The 18,086-nt window shown below is 40.8% G+C and overlaps 1 protein-coding gene across 3 annotated transcripts in view; it reads left to right on the top strand.

Annotated features, from left to right (window-relative positions):
• The window catches only part of TRPM6 (transient receptor potential cation channel subfamily M member 6), a 119,665-nt gene that overhangs the window by 35,910 nt on the left and 65,669 nt on the right, over nt 1–18,086 (top strand). For all 3 annotated transcript variants that reach the window (XM_059724798.1, XM_059724797.1, XM_019478180.2), the window contains exons 4-11: nt 5,381–5,561; nt 5,799–6,012; nt 7,815–7,939; nt 10,276–10,447; nt 11,165–11,339; nt 13,402–13,525; nt 14,483–14,555; nt 14,681–14,781. In XM_059724798.1, the coding sequence (XP_059580781.1) occupies nt 5,381–5,561; nt 5,799–6,012; nt 7,815–7,939; nt 10,276–10,447; nt 11,165–11,339; nt 13,402–13,525; nt 14,483–14,555; nt 14,681–14,781 (1,165 nt within the window). The remainder of the gene's footprint in view (nt 1–5,380; nt 5,562–5,798; nt 6,013–7,814; nt 7,940–10,275; nt 10,448–11,164; nt 11,340–13,401; nt 13,526–14,482; nt 14,556–14,680; nt 14,782–18,086) is intronic.

Here is an 18,086-nt window from a genome sequence, read left to right as displayed (position 1 = left end):
ACTGTGGTCTATTATTACCCCCAGGTCCCTTTCATTCATGGTGCTGGTCAGTTGGTGCTACCAAACCTATAGGAGTGTGGAGGGTTGTTCATCTCCAGGTGGAGCACTTTACATTTCTCGATGTTGTCGGAACTTCATCTGGTTCTGATCCACCCAACTTGCTGGCCTGTCTAGATCTGCCTGTATCTGTAGCCTATCTTCAAGCATGACCACACTTCCCTATAACTTGGTGTTGTCTGCAAACTTGAGCAGTGACCGCTTCATCCCCACATCCAAGTCATTAATAACAATGTTGAAAAGTACTGGACCAAGTACCGACCCCTGTGTGATGTCGCTGGCCACTTCTCTCCAGGATGACAGAGATCCATTCATTAGAACTCTCTGAGTCCTACCCCGCAGCCAGTTTCCTACCCACCTGACTGTCTTGGAGTTCAGTCCATAATAGTTCAATTTTCTTGCAAGGACATCGTGAGATACCAGATCAAAGGCTTTTTGGAAGTTGAGATATAGAATGTCAACCTCTTCTTTCTTGTCCAGCTGGTGTGTTATTTGGTCATAAAAGGAGATGAGGTTGGTGAGACAAGACCTGCCCATGATGAAACCATGCTGGCTGTCATTCAGAATCCTACCTTCTGCAAGCTTATTGCAGATAAACTCCTTGATGAATTTTTCCAGCATTTTCCCTGGAATAGAAGTTAGGCTAACTGGCCCATAGTTACTTGGGTCCTCCCTCCTCCCTTTCTTGTAGATGAGCACAACATTGGCCCTCTTCCAGTCCTCATAGACCTCTCCAGAGTGCCATGAGTTGTGGAAGAGTTTCGCCAGGGGTTTCGCAATGACTTCAGCCAGTTCCTTCAGAACTCTTGGATGAAGTTCATCTAGTCCTGCTGACTTATATATGTCCAATTTTTTTCATTGGTCACACACCAATTCTATGGCAATAGTAGGAAGATGGTCATTCCTACCCTGCTCATTCTGTACCCTATCTGACATGATTTTCCCCTTGGCCCGGTGAAATACTGAGTCACAGTAGTCATTCAGGAGTTCAGTTTCCTCCTGAGTGCTGGTAACTAGCTGTCCTGAGTTGTTCAGCAATGGCCCCACACTCCCATTTGTTTTCCTGTTGTTCCCTATGTACCTAAAGAAGGACTTCTCATTGTCTTTGATTCTTGTTGCTAATTTAAGTTCAGTTGTCATTTTAGCCTTTCTAACCTGTTCCCTACAATTGCAGGCTATTGTTGTGTAGCCCTCCTTGGGGCCTCCCCCAAACTTCCATTGTTTATAAGCTTCTTTCTTAAGAGGACTGTGATTTCCCTGTTTAGCCAAGAGGGCTTCCCAGCCCTTCTGCTACCTTTTCTGTGCATGGGAATGGACTTCCTTTGTGCTTCAAGGATAGCTCCCAATAGCATGCACTTAAGATCATGTTGTAAAGGCTATCAGATCAACACTTTGACTGTCCTGGACACTTGCTGGTACAGAAAGTTCTCTCTCTCTTTCTCAACACTACTGGGGCCATTTGTTAACAGAAGACAATTATGATTTATGGTTGGACAGACAGTGAAAAAACTGGTGCATACTACCAACTGTTATTACGGTTATTTAGCCTTAGTCTTACAGTCAATTCCACATTTTCTTTTTGTTTTATACTTTTGAATAGAAGAATCAGATTTGTCAAAAATCATAAACAATTTTTAAAGTTTCACCAATAAGAAGGGACTCCCTAGAGGCAGGTTTTTGGCTCAGCAGACTTAAAATGGGCTGAAAATTTTCTCGAGATCCATCACAAGGTGTCGTCTGTTCGTTTTGTGTCCAGGGTGTATGTAACCTATATAAAACCAAGCCAAGAGATCTGGTAGATTCTTTGTGTGGAAGGAAGGGGCTCTTGGGATTTTGAGGAGTCATCATGGAGGCAGGAGTTTGTGGAGAACTTTTCATTGTTCCCTGCTAACTCTGCAGCTATCCCAGATAATTTGCTAGTTGGAGTCACTGCTCTTTCAAAAATCATCAATTCCTTATGGGCCCTGATCAGCCACAAAGGAACCTTGTAGAGTTTTCTGGTCTGTTTGGTTTTCTCTTGAGATTTTCTCTGTGAAAAAGGGATGATTTAGGCCCATGGGACTGAAATGCCTTTTCAGCATACAGAAGAGTCGTACAATGAAAATGGTATTTGCAAAAATAACTGGGGTTCACAGATTGATGTGGCCATATCTAGACAAATACTAATGTGTAATAGATTGTTTAACCTGTATACTTCCAGTGCTCTCATTATTGGTAGAATGTACTTCATTTAGATGTAGACTGTAAATATCATGCAGTCATTGCCTCTTCAAGAAATTGGCTCCCATCCATTCAACATTTATGAAGCAGTGATGGTAGCTGACATTTAACAGTTGTTCTTTAATTGTCAAAGAATGGTAGGCTATAACCTGAACTTTATATGGCAGCATATCTTTGGAAAAGGGCAATAAGAATAATGATAACTCCTTGTTAAGGTCACTCTGACCTGGTTCTGTCTGGTGTCTAAGTCATTTGTTGACTTTCTTAGGGTTCATTGTTGTAGATGGTTTCACATTTTATAGGAGGAATGACTATTTTCCAGCTTTGCAGTGACCTTGCAGAAACGACTGTTATTAGTATTGTAGTGACAGTTAAAGTCAGTTTTTGAAACTGGAAACAAACTGTTTATTAATACACTTGCAATATAAAGTTCAACTGTTACTATTGCTATTTAGGAAAAAAGGTCCAGTGCTTGTTAGACCCTTTAGCTCCAAAACCATTGGCTTAATTTCTAATGTCAGGTGATTGATTGCTCTCCCTGTATGATCTTCCCTGTAAAAAAGTAGAAAGAGCTGGTAGCATGGTTTTATAATGCATAAGGAGGAAGAAGATAGTAATGGTGTGGTGGAATTTAGATGATAGTTTATTGTGTGTGTGAAATTGGTTCCAGACCTCATAAAACACAGTCAAGCTTTGATTAATTTGATTACTTCTCAGTGCTTTCTGTTCAGGTTTTGGCAATAGCTAGTTCATACTGGTTTTGGCTGGGGCATTGTAGTATTTAACTGGGTTTACTGTTTGATCTGTTACTTGTATACTAATTAAGTAGTAATAACTTAAGGAGATATTAAGATCAGCTTTTCCCTCCCCCCTTTCTCCCACATAGTTTAGAGACCACTGAATCTTTATAAGTTCATGGGGAAATAGTAGGGATGTCTGGATTCTTGTGTTATTTTCCTTTCTTTGAAAGATGCCTTGTAACAATTGTGTTAAAATTTAAAAATGTCTATTCTCACAGGTTCCCAAAGTAGTAAAAAGGCTGTGGGATGAAATGAGAAAAGCTAGCATAGGAAGATTAAAATTTCAGCTCCCTTGGACTGCCAGGGAAATTTGCTCAGTACCTGGCAACAGTAACATCATCATTGCTTTTGCCGTGGGGAAATATCTGTAGTTCCCACTGCTGGTCCCTAAGAGCCACTGGAAGAAGTGATGAGCAAGTATATTCCTTGATTGTCTTCTATTTCTAGAAAGCATTATGTTCTACTCTTCTTTTTGGACTACAGTAACTTCCAAAACCTCCATCCTCAGAGCAACTGAATTTGGTGGCAGGAACTAATTTAGATTGGGCCTGCCATTTTTTTGCCTCATTTCATCTCTCTGAACATCTCACAGATTGGCCCTTAAATTGACTTAACCCTAGTTAGGTGGATATAAATGTAATATCTGCATGTACAGATGTCTGCGAGGGTTAGAATGGAATAGAGACTGAAGAGGGCAAAGAAAAAGAAGTTGTAGGTGGGTGTAGATTTAATGGAATAAGGGAAAGAATCCAGAGCATTTTTTCTTGTTAACAGACTGGTATGCTTATCACTGTTTTGTTTGTTTGTTTTTTTAAGATTTAGAAAACACTCGTAATTTTTAATGCTGGTATATCGGCTTGATTTTGCCAATAGAAGCAGACAAAGTGAATGGGAGAACAGTATCCAGGAGATGACACACTATCATTCCACAGAAGTATTTTAAAAGCTTATAGCTAAGTAGACACAGTAAAAAAGCCTGAGGCTGAATCGGTTCAGTCTTTTCAGGTTAATCTAAACTGCAGAGGTTAAATTGAGAAACAACTGGACACACATTTACTTTTGATTCAGGAAACTCAGCCACATGCCTGCAGTGGCTCAGGCCAGAAGCTGGGGGGTGCTAGAGCACAGCTGTCTGGCATGTAGCTAGCATGGGCTGTGTGTTTGTTTTCTTTTCCTGGTGCCCCTGAGGTCTCTGGGATTTGCAGTCCAGACTTACAGCAGCAGGACTCTTCCTCCTTCAGGCATAGGCAGGGGCTGCTTCCCAGTGCCTCTGGGATTTGTAGTCCACAGTTGTAGCCAGCAGTAAGTATGAGTGGGGGACAGGGTGTTTAACTTCCCCTCCCTAGCCCCAGCCCCCAGCCAGGGTTTGCCTGGGAGTGCAGGGCAGCCCCTGCCTCTCTCCACGCCCCCCAACTCTTCTCTGCTGGAGCAGACAGCACAGCACAGCTCAGCCCAGGGCTGGAAAGAATGCTGGGAGACTGATTTAACTTGAACCAGGAAGGAGTCTGGGACAGAAATTTCATAAACTGGTTTGACCCAAATCAGTTAAGTCTGATGCTACATTCAGCCAGGTTTATCTTAAACCAGTTTCAGCCATTTTGAAACTGGTTTATTTGCACTGAACGTCTATTCTGGTACAGGTTTAAACTGGTTTCTGATCACTTGAAATGGCTTGTGTGTAACTTGTATCCCTACCTTTAAGAGAAGGTAATGTCAGATGCATTAAAAAATGAAGCTGAAAATTGACAATATGATATTGATCACTACAGTAGTGAGTCCTGCTAATGGCCTATTTATGTCCCATTTCAGGGGCAAGGTTTTGTACATTCAGTCTATTAGTGATCAGGAAATTAGTGTAAAGGTGACTCTTAATTTCTGTGTAATTAAATGGTCTCTGCTTGGGACTTCTATGTGCTATGGCAGTACAAGTTAGTAGTAATAATAAACATAAGTATCTGCACCTCCGTGTTTCTCTGCCAGAAATCCACGTGGCTAAACATAGTAAGAATTGAAATTTTCAGTTTAATTCCATAATATTTTATAATCTTGACAAACTGTTTTAAGTTTTTCCAAAGTGTAAGAAAAAGACAAGACTCAGAGATAATGACTACCAAACAATATGTATTTATAATTTTTCTCTCCTTTATCCTTTTGCCATTCTTGTTTGTTTTTGTTTTGATATCAGACACCTGCATAATGCTGCCATCTTTGCAAAAGAAAGTGTTATTCGAGATATTCTGATCAAAACCTGCCTGATAGTTAAGTCTGTAATATAAAATCATGATTTTATTTCCAAATTTAAGATGCTGTTGTGGCCGGCTGATTGGAGATCATCCTGGGATAGATTATAGTTGTCCTACTTATCAGTCTGTTGGAGAGAGTAATGATGAAGAATGGTGTGTGCAAAAACACACGCAGATAAGTCCCACCGATGCATATGGTACTATCAATTTCCAAGACGGTGATCACACTTACCATGCCAAGGTTTGCATACATATGTAATTTTTCTTGATTTTAACACGTTAGATTGCCCAATTCTTTCTGCCCAGTCAGCTGCTCTGCTTTCTGCTCCCTGTCTTATCTGCTTCTGCGCTGCTTGTCCCCTCCACTATCTGGTATGCTACACATAGAGGTTGTCCGTGCTACTTATTGCACATATGCTGCCAGTTGACCATGCTGATTTTAAGAAATATATAATGAATACATGTCTATTTTTTCCAGTATGTTAGAATCTCCTATGATAGCAAGTCGGACCAGCTGTTACATCTGATGGTGAAAGAGTGGCAGATGGAACTGCCAAAGCTAGTGATCTCTGTTCATGGAGGCATCCAGAACTTCAAGCTTCCTTCTAAGGTCAAACAAGTTTTCAGCAAAGGACTGATCAAAGCTGCTGAGACTACAGGAGCGTGGATAATTACTGAAGGCATCAACAGCGGTACAGACATTCTTTCTCTACATCTGCCTCTATGCATTCCTTGTTCTTGGTCTTTCTTATATACAGTATATGGGCTTGAGGAGTGTTATAATACAGTTACAGCAATGATTACTATAATGCAATCATTCTGGATACTTATGGCACAAAATAAGATAAAATATTAGAAATAAAGAAAAACTGATATTTTGACTGAGTGCTAGACATGAGTGTCTTACAAAATCGGTCTGGTTTGGACTGATACCTTAAGCCAGCCATCAGCAACCTTTCTTGGCCATGGGCTGCAATAACCCAGCTTGGATTCGAGACAGGCCAGCCCTAGTCCCCTGCTATTACTGCTGCTTCTCCTCAGGGACTGTAGGGTGCTGACCCCTGCCCTAAGATATAGCTATACTATTTATCATTGACTGGATGACTATAACTTTAGGAGGAGACAAATTACAGAAATGTCAGGTTGGGTGTATGAACATATTTATAATAAACCTTCACACACACACAGACATTCTGGAATATTGTATCTGATGCCACAGGAGCGTCTGATACTGCCTATGTACTTGGCCTTACATGAAGACAGCTTGGCCTGAACATGTACCCATGTTTGTGTGCTGCTCTTCTGTTCTCTCCCACCACGTCTTAATCTTAATGGATAAGCAGAAGGCTCCCACTGTCACTGGGACTGCACTTGTGTGGCCATGGATCTCTCTCACAGGGCTCCTGCCTCCCCTTTACCCCATCCACAAGCCATACAGGTGTTCCTGAAGTGAAAAATTGCTTGTAAAACAAGAGAAAGGAAAAGAAATAAATTCTGTATACCTGACACACAGTCAGGGTCGTCAAAATGTCCAAGTAAGGTTTTAGAGCCTCCAGCCTTGGCTGTCTGTCAGGTCTCCTTTGGCCCTTCTGGCAATTCGTATATGGTCCTTAACTCATGTTTAGACAATAAGTAAGTCCAGTCCAGACACGGCGTTCCCCGTCATCAAATAGTTCGGCTGGACTGATAACGAAAAAACAATACAAAATATAAAGCACTTGGACCCTCCAATCCCTTAACTTATGTTTGAGCTCCAATATTATATCTTATTTTATATTAAAAAACCAGAAAAAGGTGTGGCTAAAGAATTTTTCAGGAATGAAAAATCCTTTTAAAATGTCTAATCTTTTAATGGTGATTTGGAAACTTGAACAGTGAAACATTTGCTTGCTCTTTTTTCCCTATTTTACTCAGGTTTAATGTTTTGGCGTATCTCATGAGTGAGAGGTTACTAATTTGTTGTGCAGAATTTTTTTAAATGACAGGCTTGGTCAGAGTGAAATAGTTTATTTGAAATAATACATTTGAAAATAAATCTGAGACCTGCGGCACATCAGCTTTTACTAATGTCCATTCAAAGTAATTGAAATGCTTTAGAATGAGAATTAGATTCAACACGTAAAAGTAAACACTAAAGAGATTATATATTCTTACCGTGTCAGAGAATATTTATGAAAGTATTTTACATTATATAAATAGTTAGCTGCATTGGCTTTGCATGCTTGTGACATTAATTGTGAACATATTTGGATCATTGGATATATATATATTTTTTTAAACATTATTTACTATTCCTATAATTTCATATGAAATATATCAACAGAGTATATAATGTTATCTTTTACTTTTTGCTTATCAACTAAAAATAGCTACAAAGCAAAATAGAAGATGTACCACACATTTGGTAAGCATAGTTGTGCAACAGGAATCTAAATGTATTATTATAGTAGTGGTAGTAGTAGTATTGTTAATTATAATAAAGTTGTCTGTTTAGGAATTTCAAAGCATGTGGGAGATGCACTGAAAGCTCATGCATCTCAGTATCTGAGAAAGATTTGGGCTGTTGGAATTCCTCCTTGGGGTATCATAGAGAACCAGAGAGACCTCATTGGTAAAGATGTGAGTAAATGAACTTATTGATATCCTTCTTGTTCAGACAGTTGTACAAGGCCACTTTTTACCCAACTGTTCCAGTCTAAGCTGTGTCTTAGGCCACTTGTACACATGACAGGGATTTAGTCCCCTAAACTGAAATGGTGGGTTTCTATTTGTGACAATTAAAAACCCACCATTTCAATTTAGGGGGTTCTGTCCCTGTTTTGGTGACTGGCTCAATTCTTTTTTTTTTTCTTTCTTCCCTGCGGAGCCTGCCCACCTCTGCTGCAGCTGGGGGGTGAGCTGCTGGTGGGCCAAGTGGCCCCTGAGCTGTGGGGGGAGCCCTGGTCCTTCCTTCCATGGTGACAGCACACCCCTGGGGGCCACCCTGGTGGGACACTTGCTGTGCAGGTGCTCCCCCCAGCTCACAGGCAGCACCCAGTGCAAGCTGGAAGCCTGCCAAACACTGTTCCCTATGTAGGCTCGGGGAAGAGTTGGATCCGGTAGGTGCTGCGTGAAAACTAGGGCAGCATCCCCGCAGCTAGCACCCTGCTCAGGGGCTGCATGGCATGGCAGCAGCTCACACGGGCAGGCTCCACTGGGGAGCGGGGTGGAAGGCAGTGAGGAGCCTGACCCTTTAATTTTTTCCCCCCCACGGAGCCTGCCCACCTCTCCTGTAGCTGGGGGGTGAATTGTCGGTGGGCTGAATGGTTCCTAAGTTGTGGGAGGCCTTGGATTTTCCCTCCACAGCAGCAGCACCCTGCAGGGCCATCTGGGTGGGTGACAAGCGGGCAGGTGCTGCCCTAGCTCAAAAGCAGTACCCAGCCTGATCCGACTGTTAACTTGCCCCAAGCTGGGGCAGCACCTACCCGTTGTAGCCCACCTGGGTGGCCCCAGGGGGTGCTGCCACCACAGAAGGAAGGACTTGGCCCACTGGCAGCTTGCCCTCTGGCTGCGGGAGATGTGGGCAGGCTCCGTGGGGGGGAAAAAAAAAGGATTGGGCCCCTCACTTCTTCTGCCTTCTGCCTGCCTCTCCTATGCGGGGCTTGGAGAGGAGGAGGGGGTGTAGGGAAAACTGTCAAGTCTGTAATGTTGCACACTAAACTACATGTAGATGTGGTTTAATTTGCAATGTAGCAAAATCTGTTTAAATGTACAGCGTGACACAATTAAACCACAAAAATGGCCGGTTTGTATCACATGTACAAGCACCCTCAACATTTGGTATGAATAGAAGAAATTCTAGATTTTACTAAGTAGCAGAACTGTGTTGCACACTAAGGTGTTGTACCTTACTTCTGGAATCAAAACTCATGGAAGAGCTGATATATTTTATTAGACCAACTAGATATTTTATTTTATTGTATTTATATATTTATTCTTCACGAGTTTTGATTCCTTTTACCACTAGACCAATGTGGCTACGACCAGGGTACCTTACTTCTTGTTTTTCACTTGTAGATTAGTAAGTTTAAGAATAATCTTCCCTTTCAGAAATGTTGCCTTACTTTCTGAGTGTTTTTAAAAATTCAGCAACAGATTAATACCTACAAAACGTACAAAAGATCCATTATTATCTATTATTCCATAAATCAGAATGTAAAAATGACCATAAATTTAGTTTTAGCTAATTGATTAACGTAGACATAGGTAAGGTTGTACATACATAGTAGTTATGCACACAGATAGATAATTTGCTTACATAATTTCTATTTTTCATTTGTGCTTACTGGTTTCTGCACAAGTGTTTCATGTCCCCTTTCTTTCCTATGAGCTGGACCCCTAAACCGGGCTGTGATGCATCATGGACAAAAGGCGCGCATGCTCTAGTAAGGGGTGGGGTGGGGTGGGCATCCTAAAAGCCAAAGAAAGGACTGAAGCATCCAAATTACCACTCCGATAAGATAGCACAGCCTGGAGAAAATATTAATTTTTCCTGTAGACATAATATCAGCTTGTGGGAGCTTAATTTTTTCCACAGAAAAATTTTGACAGAAAGTTTCCAGTTAGCTGTAGTGATAGATGCACACAAAAATCAATAACTCCATAGGGACAATAGCATTATTACCTGTTTGCCTCTCTCAGCACTGCCCCTCCTCTCCTGCTTCTCTTTCTTCCCTATCTTCTGTGTGGAACGGAGCCTTGGACCCTTTTGTTTTTCCCAGTGTGCTTTCTACAAATATTAAGGAGCTTGGCCGGTAGTACTCCTCCAAGGTACATTGAAAGGAGACTTTTTTTCCCCCTTGGAGAAGCTAAAATTAAGTGCATGGTGAAACAATGAATCCTGTGTAAGTCACGTTGCATCCTTAGTGATGTTCTCCTACTTTCTTTGAAGTGCTTTTTACTTTGATTTTCCTCAGGTGGTTTGCCTATACCAGACTCTCGGTAATCCTCTCAGCAAGCTGAGCACCCTCAACAGTATGCACTCCCATTTCATACTGGTGGATGATGGGACAGTGGGCAAATATGGCAATGAGATGATGCTCAGGAGGAGTCTAGAGAAATACATATCCCTTCAGAAAATACACACCAGTGAGTGGCATGGTGTTACAATTCTTCAAATGGTGATAAAATTATTTTAAAGGTCACTAAGACGTTAAGCAGTTCCTGCGGTGGGCCAGGCATTTTCACGGTGGGTGGGAGAGCAGCACTTCGGGAGATAAGACTGAAATGCAAATGGTGACAGTCAATTGATTGGAGCATTATTAGTAGCTTTGGATGCTTTAGTTTCTGTCTTCTCTCAGTCCATCATTTTCAGAAAAAGCTAAGAATCCACACACTGAAAATCAGGGCTTTTATCAATTTTGTTTTTATTCCCTCTATTTCTAGTCATCTGTGAGTTATTTCAAATTATTAAACTAAATCATGTCCCTCCAAAATACATGAGAAATGTAATTGCTTCACTGTGTGTATATATGTAAATTGTTGTGTAAATACTTGTTTATATGTGTGATGGCTCTTGCAAACCGTGCAAGAATTTCCTGGGCTTCTTTCCTTCCCAGTGCTGGGACCATTTATAATCTCACCCAGGGATTTTCAAGGATCTTCTGCTTTAATGGCAGAGGTTTTCTGAAAGTCAGCCTTGAAATACCTGAAGTAAAATGAGAGAACTGAAAGCAAGGTTTTCTTCCTTTCTTTTGTAGTTTCTCTCAGATTTTTTTTCATCTATGCTGCTTGGCAGACTTATAACATATACTGCGGAACTGAGACCTGTGCTGTTGGTAACTGGTTGTGTGTGGTTTGAAACAGGAATGGGCCAAGGTGTACCAGTGGTTGGGCTGGTAGTGGAAGGAGGCCCAAATGCGATCCTTATGGTTTGGGAGTATGTAAGAGACACTCCAGCTATCCCAGTGGTGGTCTGTGAGGGCACGGGCAGAGCTGCAGATCTCCTGGCTTTTGCACACAAGCACACAGCAGATGTGGGGTGAGTAGCTGGAGGCTATGTTGCCTGGTTTGTTTGCTCTATTTTCTTTTTGAGCAATTTGGTGAGGCATTGAAAACACCTGCCTCCAAATCCCACAGAAGATGAGAAATGTGCTGAAATAATTTGAGTATCGAATGGGACTGTGTTCAGTCCAGAATAAGCTTAGACTTGGAGGCTAAAGGCTCACCAGGATGGGGTTAGGACTCCCTGAGCAAGGTAGGAGTTGGGGATTCTAGACTTGTCTGGGGTATAGTTAGGATTAAAATCCATTGGTATCCCTGAGCTAGAGATAGGGTTGGAGGTAGGGAGCTTTTCTAGATCTCAAAACTCCAGACGTAACTGATTTGAGATGTCCATTTCCCCAAGGCACTCAATGGGCCCAGAGCAGAATTTTGTTAGAGTACCAAGCAAATATTATCACCCTATTCTCACCCTTGGTCACCCTAACAAACTCTGCTTTAACCCTACCCTTGGTGCAAATCCTGTTACCAGTCCCATTCTTAACTTTTTCTTGGGTCAGCCCCAGCTCACACCTGGAATCAGACTGATGTTGACCCTCATGTGAACATGAATCTGCCAGCAAGCTCCAACCTTGACTCTAGCAGGACCCAACTCTGGCTTGCTGATGCTTAACTCAAGGACCTGTGAATACTCCAACCTCAACCTTTTCTCTGAGGATCCCTGTAGGCTCCCACTTTGTGGACCTCTGCTACCCTCAGCTCTGACCTTTTTTCATGCTATTTTCACATCCATCAAGTGGTCTGGATCCCAATGTGGGATCACTTTACCCCACTGTTTAATTTACATTAAGAAACCTGTTTATCCTACCAGATTTCATAGATTTCATAGACATTAGGGCTGGAAGGGACCTTGGAAGATCATCGAGTCCAGCCCCCTGCCCAAAGGGCAGGAAGTCAGCCGGGTTCATAGGATCCCAGCAAGATGAGCATCCAGTTTGCTCTTGAAGGTGTTCAATGTGGCGCTTGAACCACCTCCGGTGGCAGGCTGTTCCAGACCTTGGGGGCTCAGACAGTAAAGAAATTCTTCCTTATGTCCAGCCTGAAACGGTCTTGTAGTAGTTGATGACCATTTGACCTAGTCGTCATCCCTTGGGGCGCTCTGGTGAACAAACGTTCCCCCAGATACTGGTGGTCACCCCTGATAAACTTATAGGTGGCCATCAGATCACCCCTGAGCCTGCGCTTTTCCAGGCTAAAGAGCCCCAGGGCTCTCAGCCTGTCATCGTAGGGTCTGCTTCCCTGACCTCTGATCGTGCGCATGGCTCTTCTCTGGACTCTCTCAAGCTTCTCCACATCCTTTTTGAATTGTGGAGCCCAAAACTGGACGCAGTACTCCAGCTGCAGCCTCACTAAGGCTGAGTGCAAGGGGAGAATGACGTCCCGGGATTTGATCTTAAGTTAGCTATAGTTTTCTGAGGGAAACACAATATACATGGCTGAAATTTCTAATGTAAACACAAACAGGAAATATATATTTTAATCTCCAAAAGACCCTTCCAATTTTCTCTTATCTTGATTGTAGACCCTCGTCATGTACCAAAGCTAATCAGTGCCTTGGTCCTCCTAATTAGACCTAACCCTAAATCTACACATTTCTAGGCTAAGTAGTAGCTCTTGGCCCAACACTGAAGCCACCAATTGACCCATCATTTGGCCCATGATTTATACCCAACCTTAGCACAATTCTAGTCCTATTTCTAATGCCATTTCCAGTGCCACCCTCTGACTTTATCAGTTGGCCCCAACCTACTCTTGAGCTCTCATCCTCTCTTTGCTTTGCCAGCAACTGTCATCATCACACTGTATCTCCAAGCTTGACTATGGATTCCCTAGGCAGCCTAAACGTTAACATCTGTTTGGGTGATATTGTGAAGAGTGCATGCAATATAGTCAAGGATAAAATAGGTGTTTCTTTATACACTAGTTCCTGGTCACCTCCCACAGGTTTCTTCTGTTTCTAAAGTATATTCTGAAAAAGATCTTTGAGATCAGGGAACTGGTAATATCGTCTATTGTTGAATATATGTGTGTGTGTTCTTCAGGGAGTTGCGCCCTCAGCTGAAGGAGGAGATATTAGTAATGATTCAAAACACCTTTAATCTTGGGCAGAAACAGTCCCGTCATCTATTTCAGATTCTGATGGAGTGTATGGAGCACAGAGAATCTGTGAGTATGATGGATTAATTTATTTATTTTATTAATTTTATTTATTTATGAGCTTTTCATTTGGTGTAGCACTAAAATCTTTTTGTTAGTTATATAGAAGATTGACTTGGATGCAGAAGTTGTTAAAATAATATATCCGATATAAAGATAATGGGACAACATCCCTAGTTATATCTACAGTATGACCCACAACTGAGGGAAGAATGAGGCCCAGTATGTTTCGGTTTCGATTCTTCAAACGGAACATATATATATATATATATAAAATACAACTTATGATTATGTAAAAGGTCAGCCACCAATTTATGTATTCTTTGGATTGGTTTTGTTATGTATTATTCATCTCCAGTCACTGAACTTCTCAACACGTCTTTGTGAGTTGCCCATTTTTTCTGCCTTTTTAACAAAAGGCCAGACATGTGTTTTCTCACAGGTAAAAGCGAATTGTTCTCAGTTGCCCCTACTCTTACTTCAGCTCTGATTAGGTTGTTGCTAGTATTAATGTGGAGGGTAGCAGGGTTTTCAGATATCCCAGCTTCTGACAGCACAGACATTCAATTGTTGGATGCCCTGTACTGGGAATGTTCAGTAGCAGCTGCTTCAATCAAGAGGCTAACGTGGTGATAGTTTAAACATACATTTCAAACCTGTTTTTCTACATATAGGATCTTTAGATGTTTTCACTGTTTGAGAAGGTGCCTAGATGCCATTATATCTTTTGATGTCTCAGCTCCAAGGGGCAGCTGATAAGAAAATTCAGAGTTACATAGCTAGCTAGATAGTTGTTGCTTTGCATGCTGATAACTTTCCATCCAGGGTTTGTCATGCCCATGGAAACACACTAGTGAGCTAGATTTATTTCAATATACAACAAATACAGACTGAAAACAAAGCCTGATCAGTTTTCCTGAAAGGGCTTTTCCATCACCTCACAACATGTTTTTATAATTCTCATAGATAACGATTTTTGATGCTGAGTCAGAGGAACAGCAGGACATTGATCTGGCAATCCTGACAGCACTCTTGAAAGGTACTAATTTAACAATTCTATTTCTCTTTCTCTGATTTGTAGATCCCTTGACAAGGTGCTTGAAAGAGAGGAAGAAAAAGAAGCTAATGTATGAAAAGTTACTGGAGACTTTGCTTGTTTTCTAGGTACAAATATGTCTGCCCCGGATCAGCTAAATTTGGCATTGGCTTGGAATAGACTTGATATTGCCAAGAAACACATATTAGTTTATGGACAGCACTGGAAGGTAATTCACATATTTTCCACTGTGGGTGGGGTATTACATCCATGATTTTTAATTCTCCATATGTTTCCACAGTTGTCTTGCATTAGTTAGGCAGCTCTGCCTGGTGATGAGTAACTTGGTGTTTGAATTCATTTACCTTCTTTAATCTTGGAAATGCACCAGTTTCCTTATCCTTACAGGTTACTTAGGTTCTTTTACCACACAGCACCGTAGTCTCTACTAAGTCTCTTTCCATCCCAGTCTCTTTCCATCTGAATATTTCTTGAATGTTATTTGGAACTGCCATTTTTCTTTGTCAGCTTTTTCCCATCTCATCAGATGTCCTTTAGCTGCTGTTGTGATTTGTGGTAGGTATTACTGGGCTTGTTAATTTAGGGCACCATATAATGACGAGTGGTGCAGAGAATTAATATACTTCTTTTTAGAGGTCCTGATAGTACAGAGATTGCAGGATCAAGGACATGAGCAGGCATGACCAAAGTATTTTTAATGAAAAACAATAAAACAGAACATACTATACAATACATGGTATAATTAGATATGTTGTATTATTTATATATTTGTCTCTTGGTAACAGCATTTGATAAAAGATGTGATTTGTTTATAGGTTAAATATATGCCTATGAAATAATGAACAGTGACAAAAGATCAGTTACATACTAGATAACACATCTAATAAGCTTTTTAATGTAAGCCAGTATTTAAGTTTATCCTTCCTATATATGAGTTTGTGTGCAGTTTTGTGTCTGGTGTCTAAATTCAGAATTTTATTCATATGGAAAAACTTTAGGAAAATAGCTTATTAAGAACACAGGTATTCCTTTCAATAAATGAAATGTGAGTAGTTCTCTTTAAGTTTTCATTTCCAGAAACTATAGTTCCCCCCCCCCCCCGCTTATGTAAAAAAGTCATGTCTTTTTAATCTAAACTTTAATTTTGAGTGATATGAGAGTATTCATATTTTCTCCATCACCATGCCTTCATGTTAAAAAGGAGTAAAGCGTTGGGATTTTTGAGAACCAATTTGTTCCTTAGAATCGAAGAACACAGTTCAGGTTTTGCCCTATGACTAAGGGTCCATTAATTCATTTTCTAACATATACTCAGTACCTACTTAATTTAAATTGTGATTGTGGTATGTATTTGCAAGTCTGCACTGTATTTATAATATGAGCACGGTTTGGAGTGGTTCCTGGTACTAAGACACAAAACTGTGTCTTTTATAGAACACTTTTTTCCCCAGTAGCTTCAAGCTAATTGTTCTTTTACTTTTTTCTTTTTCTTCGTCTAATTTAAGCTAAAATGGACCAGCTGTTTATGAGAATTTGACTAGATGGTTTTGCCATTCTAAAAAATTATATGGGCTTCATGTTTGGAAAAGAACAGGCACCTGACTTTCCTACCCTCTTTGTTCGAAATTTTCCTGCCCCTCCCCTACTTCTGGCTTTTCATACCAGTTCTGCTGTCCTAGGCAATGGAAAGACATGCTGTTTAAAGCACTCCAGATGCTTTTGAAGCACTTAGGGCATTTATAGTTGTACTTAGGGCATTTATAGACATTAATTTCTGAACTTCAGAAGACTTGATTAATCAAATTTGCTCCGTTGCACTGGATTTACAGCACCGCTGCATGTCTATAGGAACCCTTTGGTGTTCATGTCTCAAGTCTTCTAATCCCAGTTCCAATCTTCTAGCACTCATGAGAAGCAGGATAAATTTTCCTGCCTGTGCTTTGTGCTGCCTCATTTAGATTCCTTTGGTTTTGTGTAAAGCAAACTTGGGTATGCGTGGAAACAACGCCATTAAAGTGGTGCAAAAGGGCTTTTAATCAGCTTTAAAGGCCAGTTTTGTTGAGTCTACAAAGGCCCTAAATGTCCTAAGGTCTTGAGCCTTACAGTTTCTTAGTTGTTAGAAAGTATGTTCAATCAACTGTCCAGGTATCTGCTCATCCACAGAGAGGATTACAATTTACTATTGCTGTCAGTTCCATTGTTAGCTCAAGTGGCAGAGGTCTGTGTAGTGGAAGTAAAGGTTTCAGCTCTGCCCTATTCTACCTGATGGATTTTAAACATTTCCCCACCCCCCCAACACACTTTGCTCTTAAAAAAATCTGGGCAATTGCATTAAGCTATGTTAAAATATTATGATTGTGAAGTCAAGCACTCAATATATTAGGGAATATGATAACTAAGATTGACTTAGCAACCTTAATATAAGTAATAGTATGTGGTCATGTAATTAAAGACTTTATCATAATGCATATACAAATATTGGCTCAAAAATTCTGTGTGCAGGTGTATATGTGGATATCATTTTATTGTATATTGAAAACTCATATGTATATAATGTGCATTTCTTCATGCTGGTACAAAAGTATTTTCATCTCTAATGAGAACTCTTTAATTTTATATAAAAGCAGTCTTATTACAAATATAGTATCACCTGTTTGACTTGCCCCAAAGAATACATTACATCCAAATTGTTTCTCTAGTGTCATTTCTTTTACTAACTAAATTATAGTTTTTAGAATTCTTCATATAAAGACTGAATGTTTTATTTTCAAAAGCTTGTCTAACTTTATCCCAAGTACACAGTTTATCCAATAAATGATATCACCCTGAGAAATCCTTGCCTCTCATACAAAGACTCAAAATAATCTAATTTAGTATTTTAGAACTTGATATAGTCGTTTTGTACAATATAGAAACTTCTGTTTTTAAAAAATTCTGAGAAATGTATTAGAACAAATATGGAAGTCATCAGTTACATTGCAAGAGAGAAATACCAAGCTTATTGGTATTGCCAGCTAACCCTTAGATGCAGGTGTCATGGTGGACATAGTCTTTCTGCACTTTAGGAAGGCCTTCGATACTGTCTCTCACCCCATTCTCATTAAAAAATTAGGTGACTGTGGTGTCGATGCCTACACAGTAAAATGGGTCACAAATTGGCTGGAGGCCGCACCGAGGGAGTGGTGGTGAACAGATCATTTTCGACCGGGAGGGATGTGGGCAGTGGGGTTCCCCAGGGCTCGGTCCTCGGGCCCACGCTGTTTAACATCTTCATCAGCGACTTGGACAAGGGGGTGAAAAGCACCTTGTTCAAATTTGCAGATGACACTAAGATGTGGGGAGAGGTGGGCATGCTAGAAGGGAGGGACAGGCTACAACTTGATCTGGACAGGTTACAGGGGTGGGCAGATGAGAACAGGATGGGATTCAATGCTGACAAGTGCAAGGTACTACTCCTGGGGGGGAGGAGGAACCAGCAGCATACCTATAGGCTGGGGAACTCTCTTCTTATCA

Source organism: Alligator mississippiensis, chromosome 3, assembly GCF_030867095.1.
Source record: "Alligator mississippiensis isolate rAllMis1 chromosome 3, rAllMis1, whole genome shotgun sequence".
Lineage (NCBI taxonomy): Eukaryota > Metazoa > Chordata > Crocodylia > Alligatoridae > Alligator > Alligator mississippiensis.
This window is presented reverse-complemented; position numbering and strand designations above follow the sequence as displayed.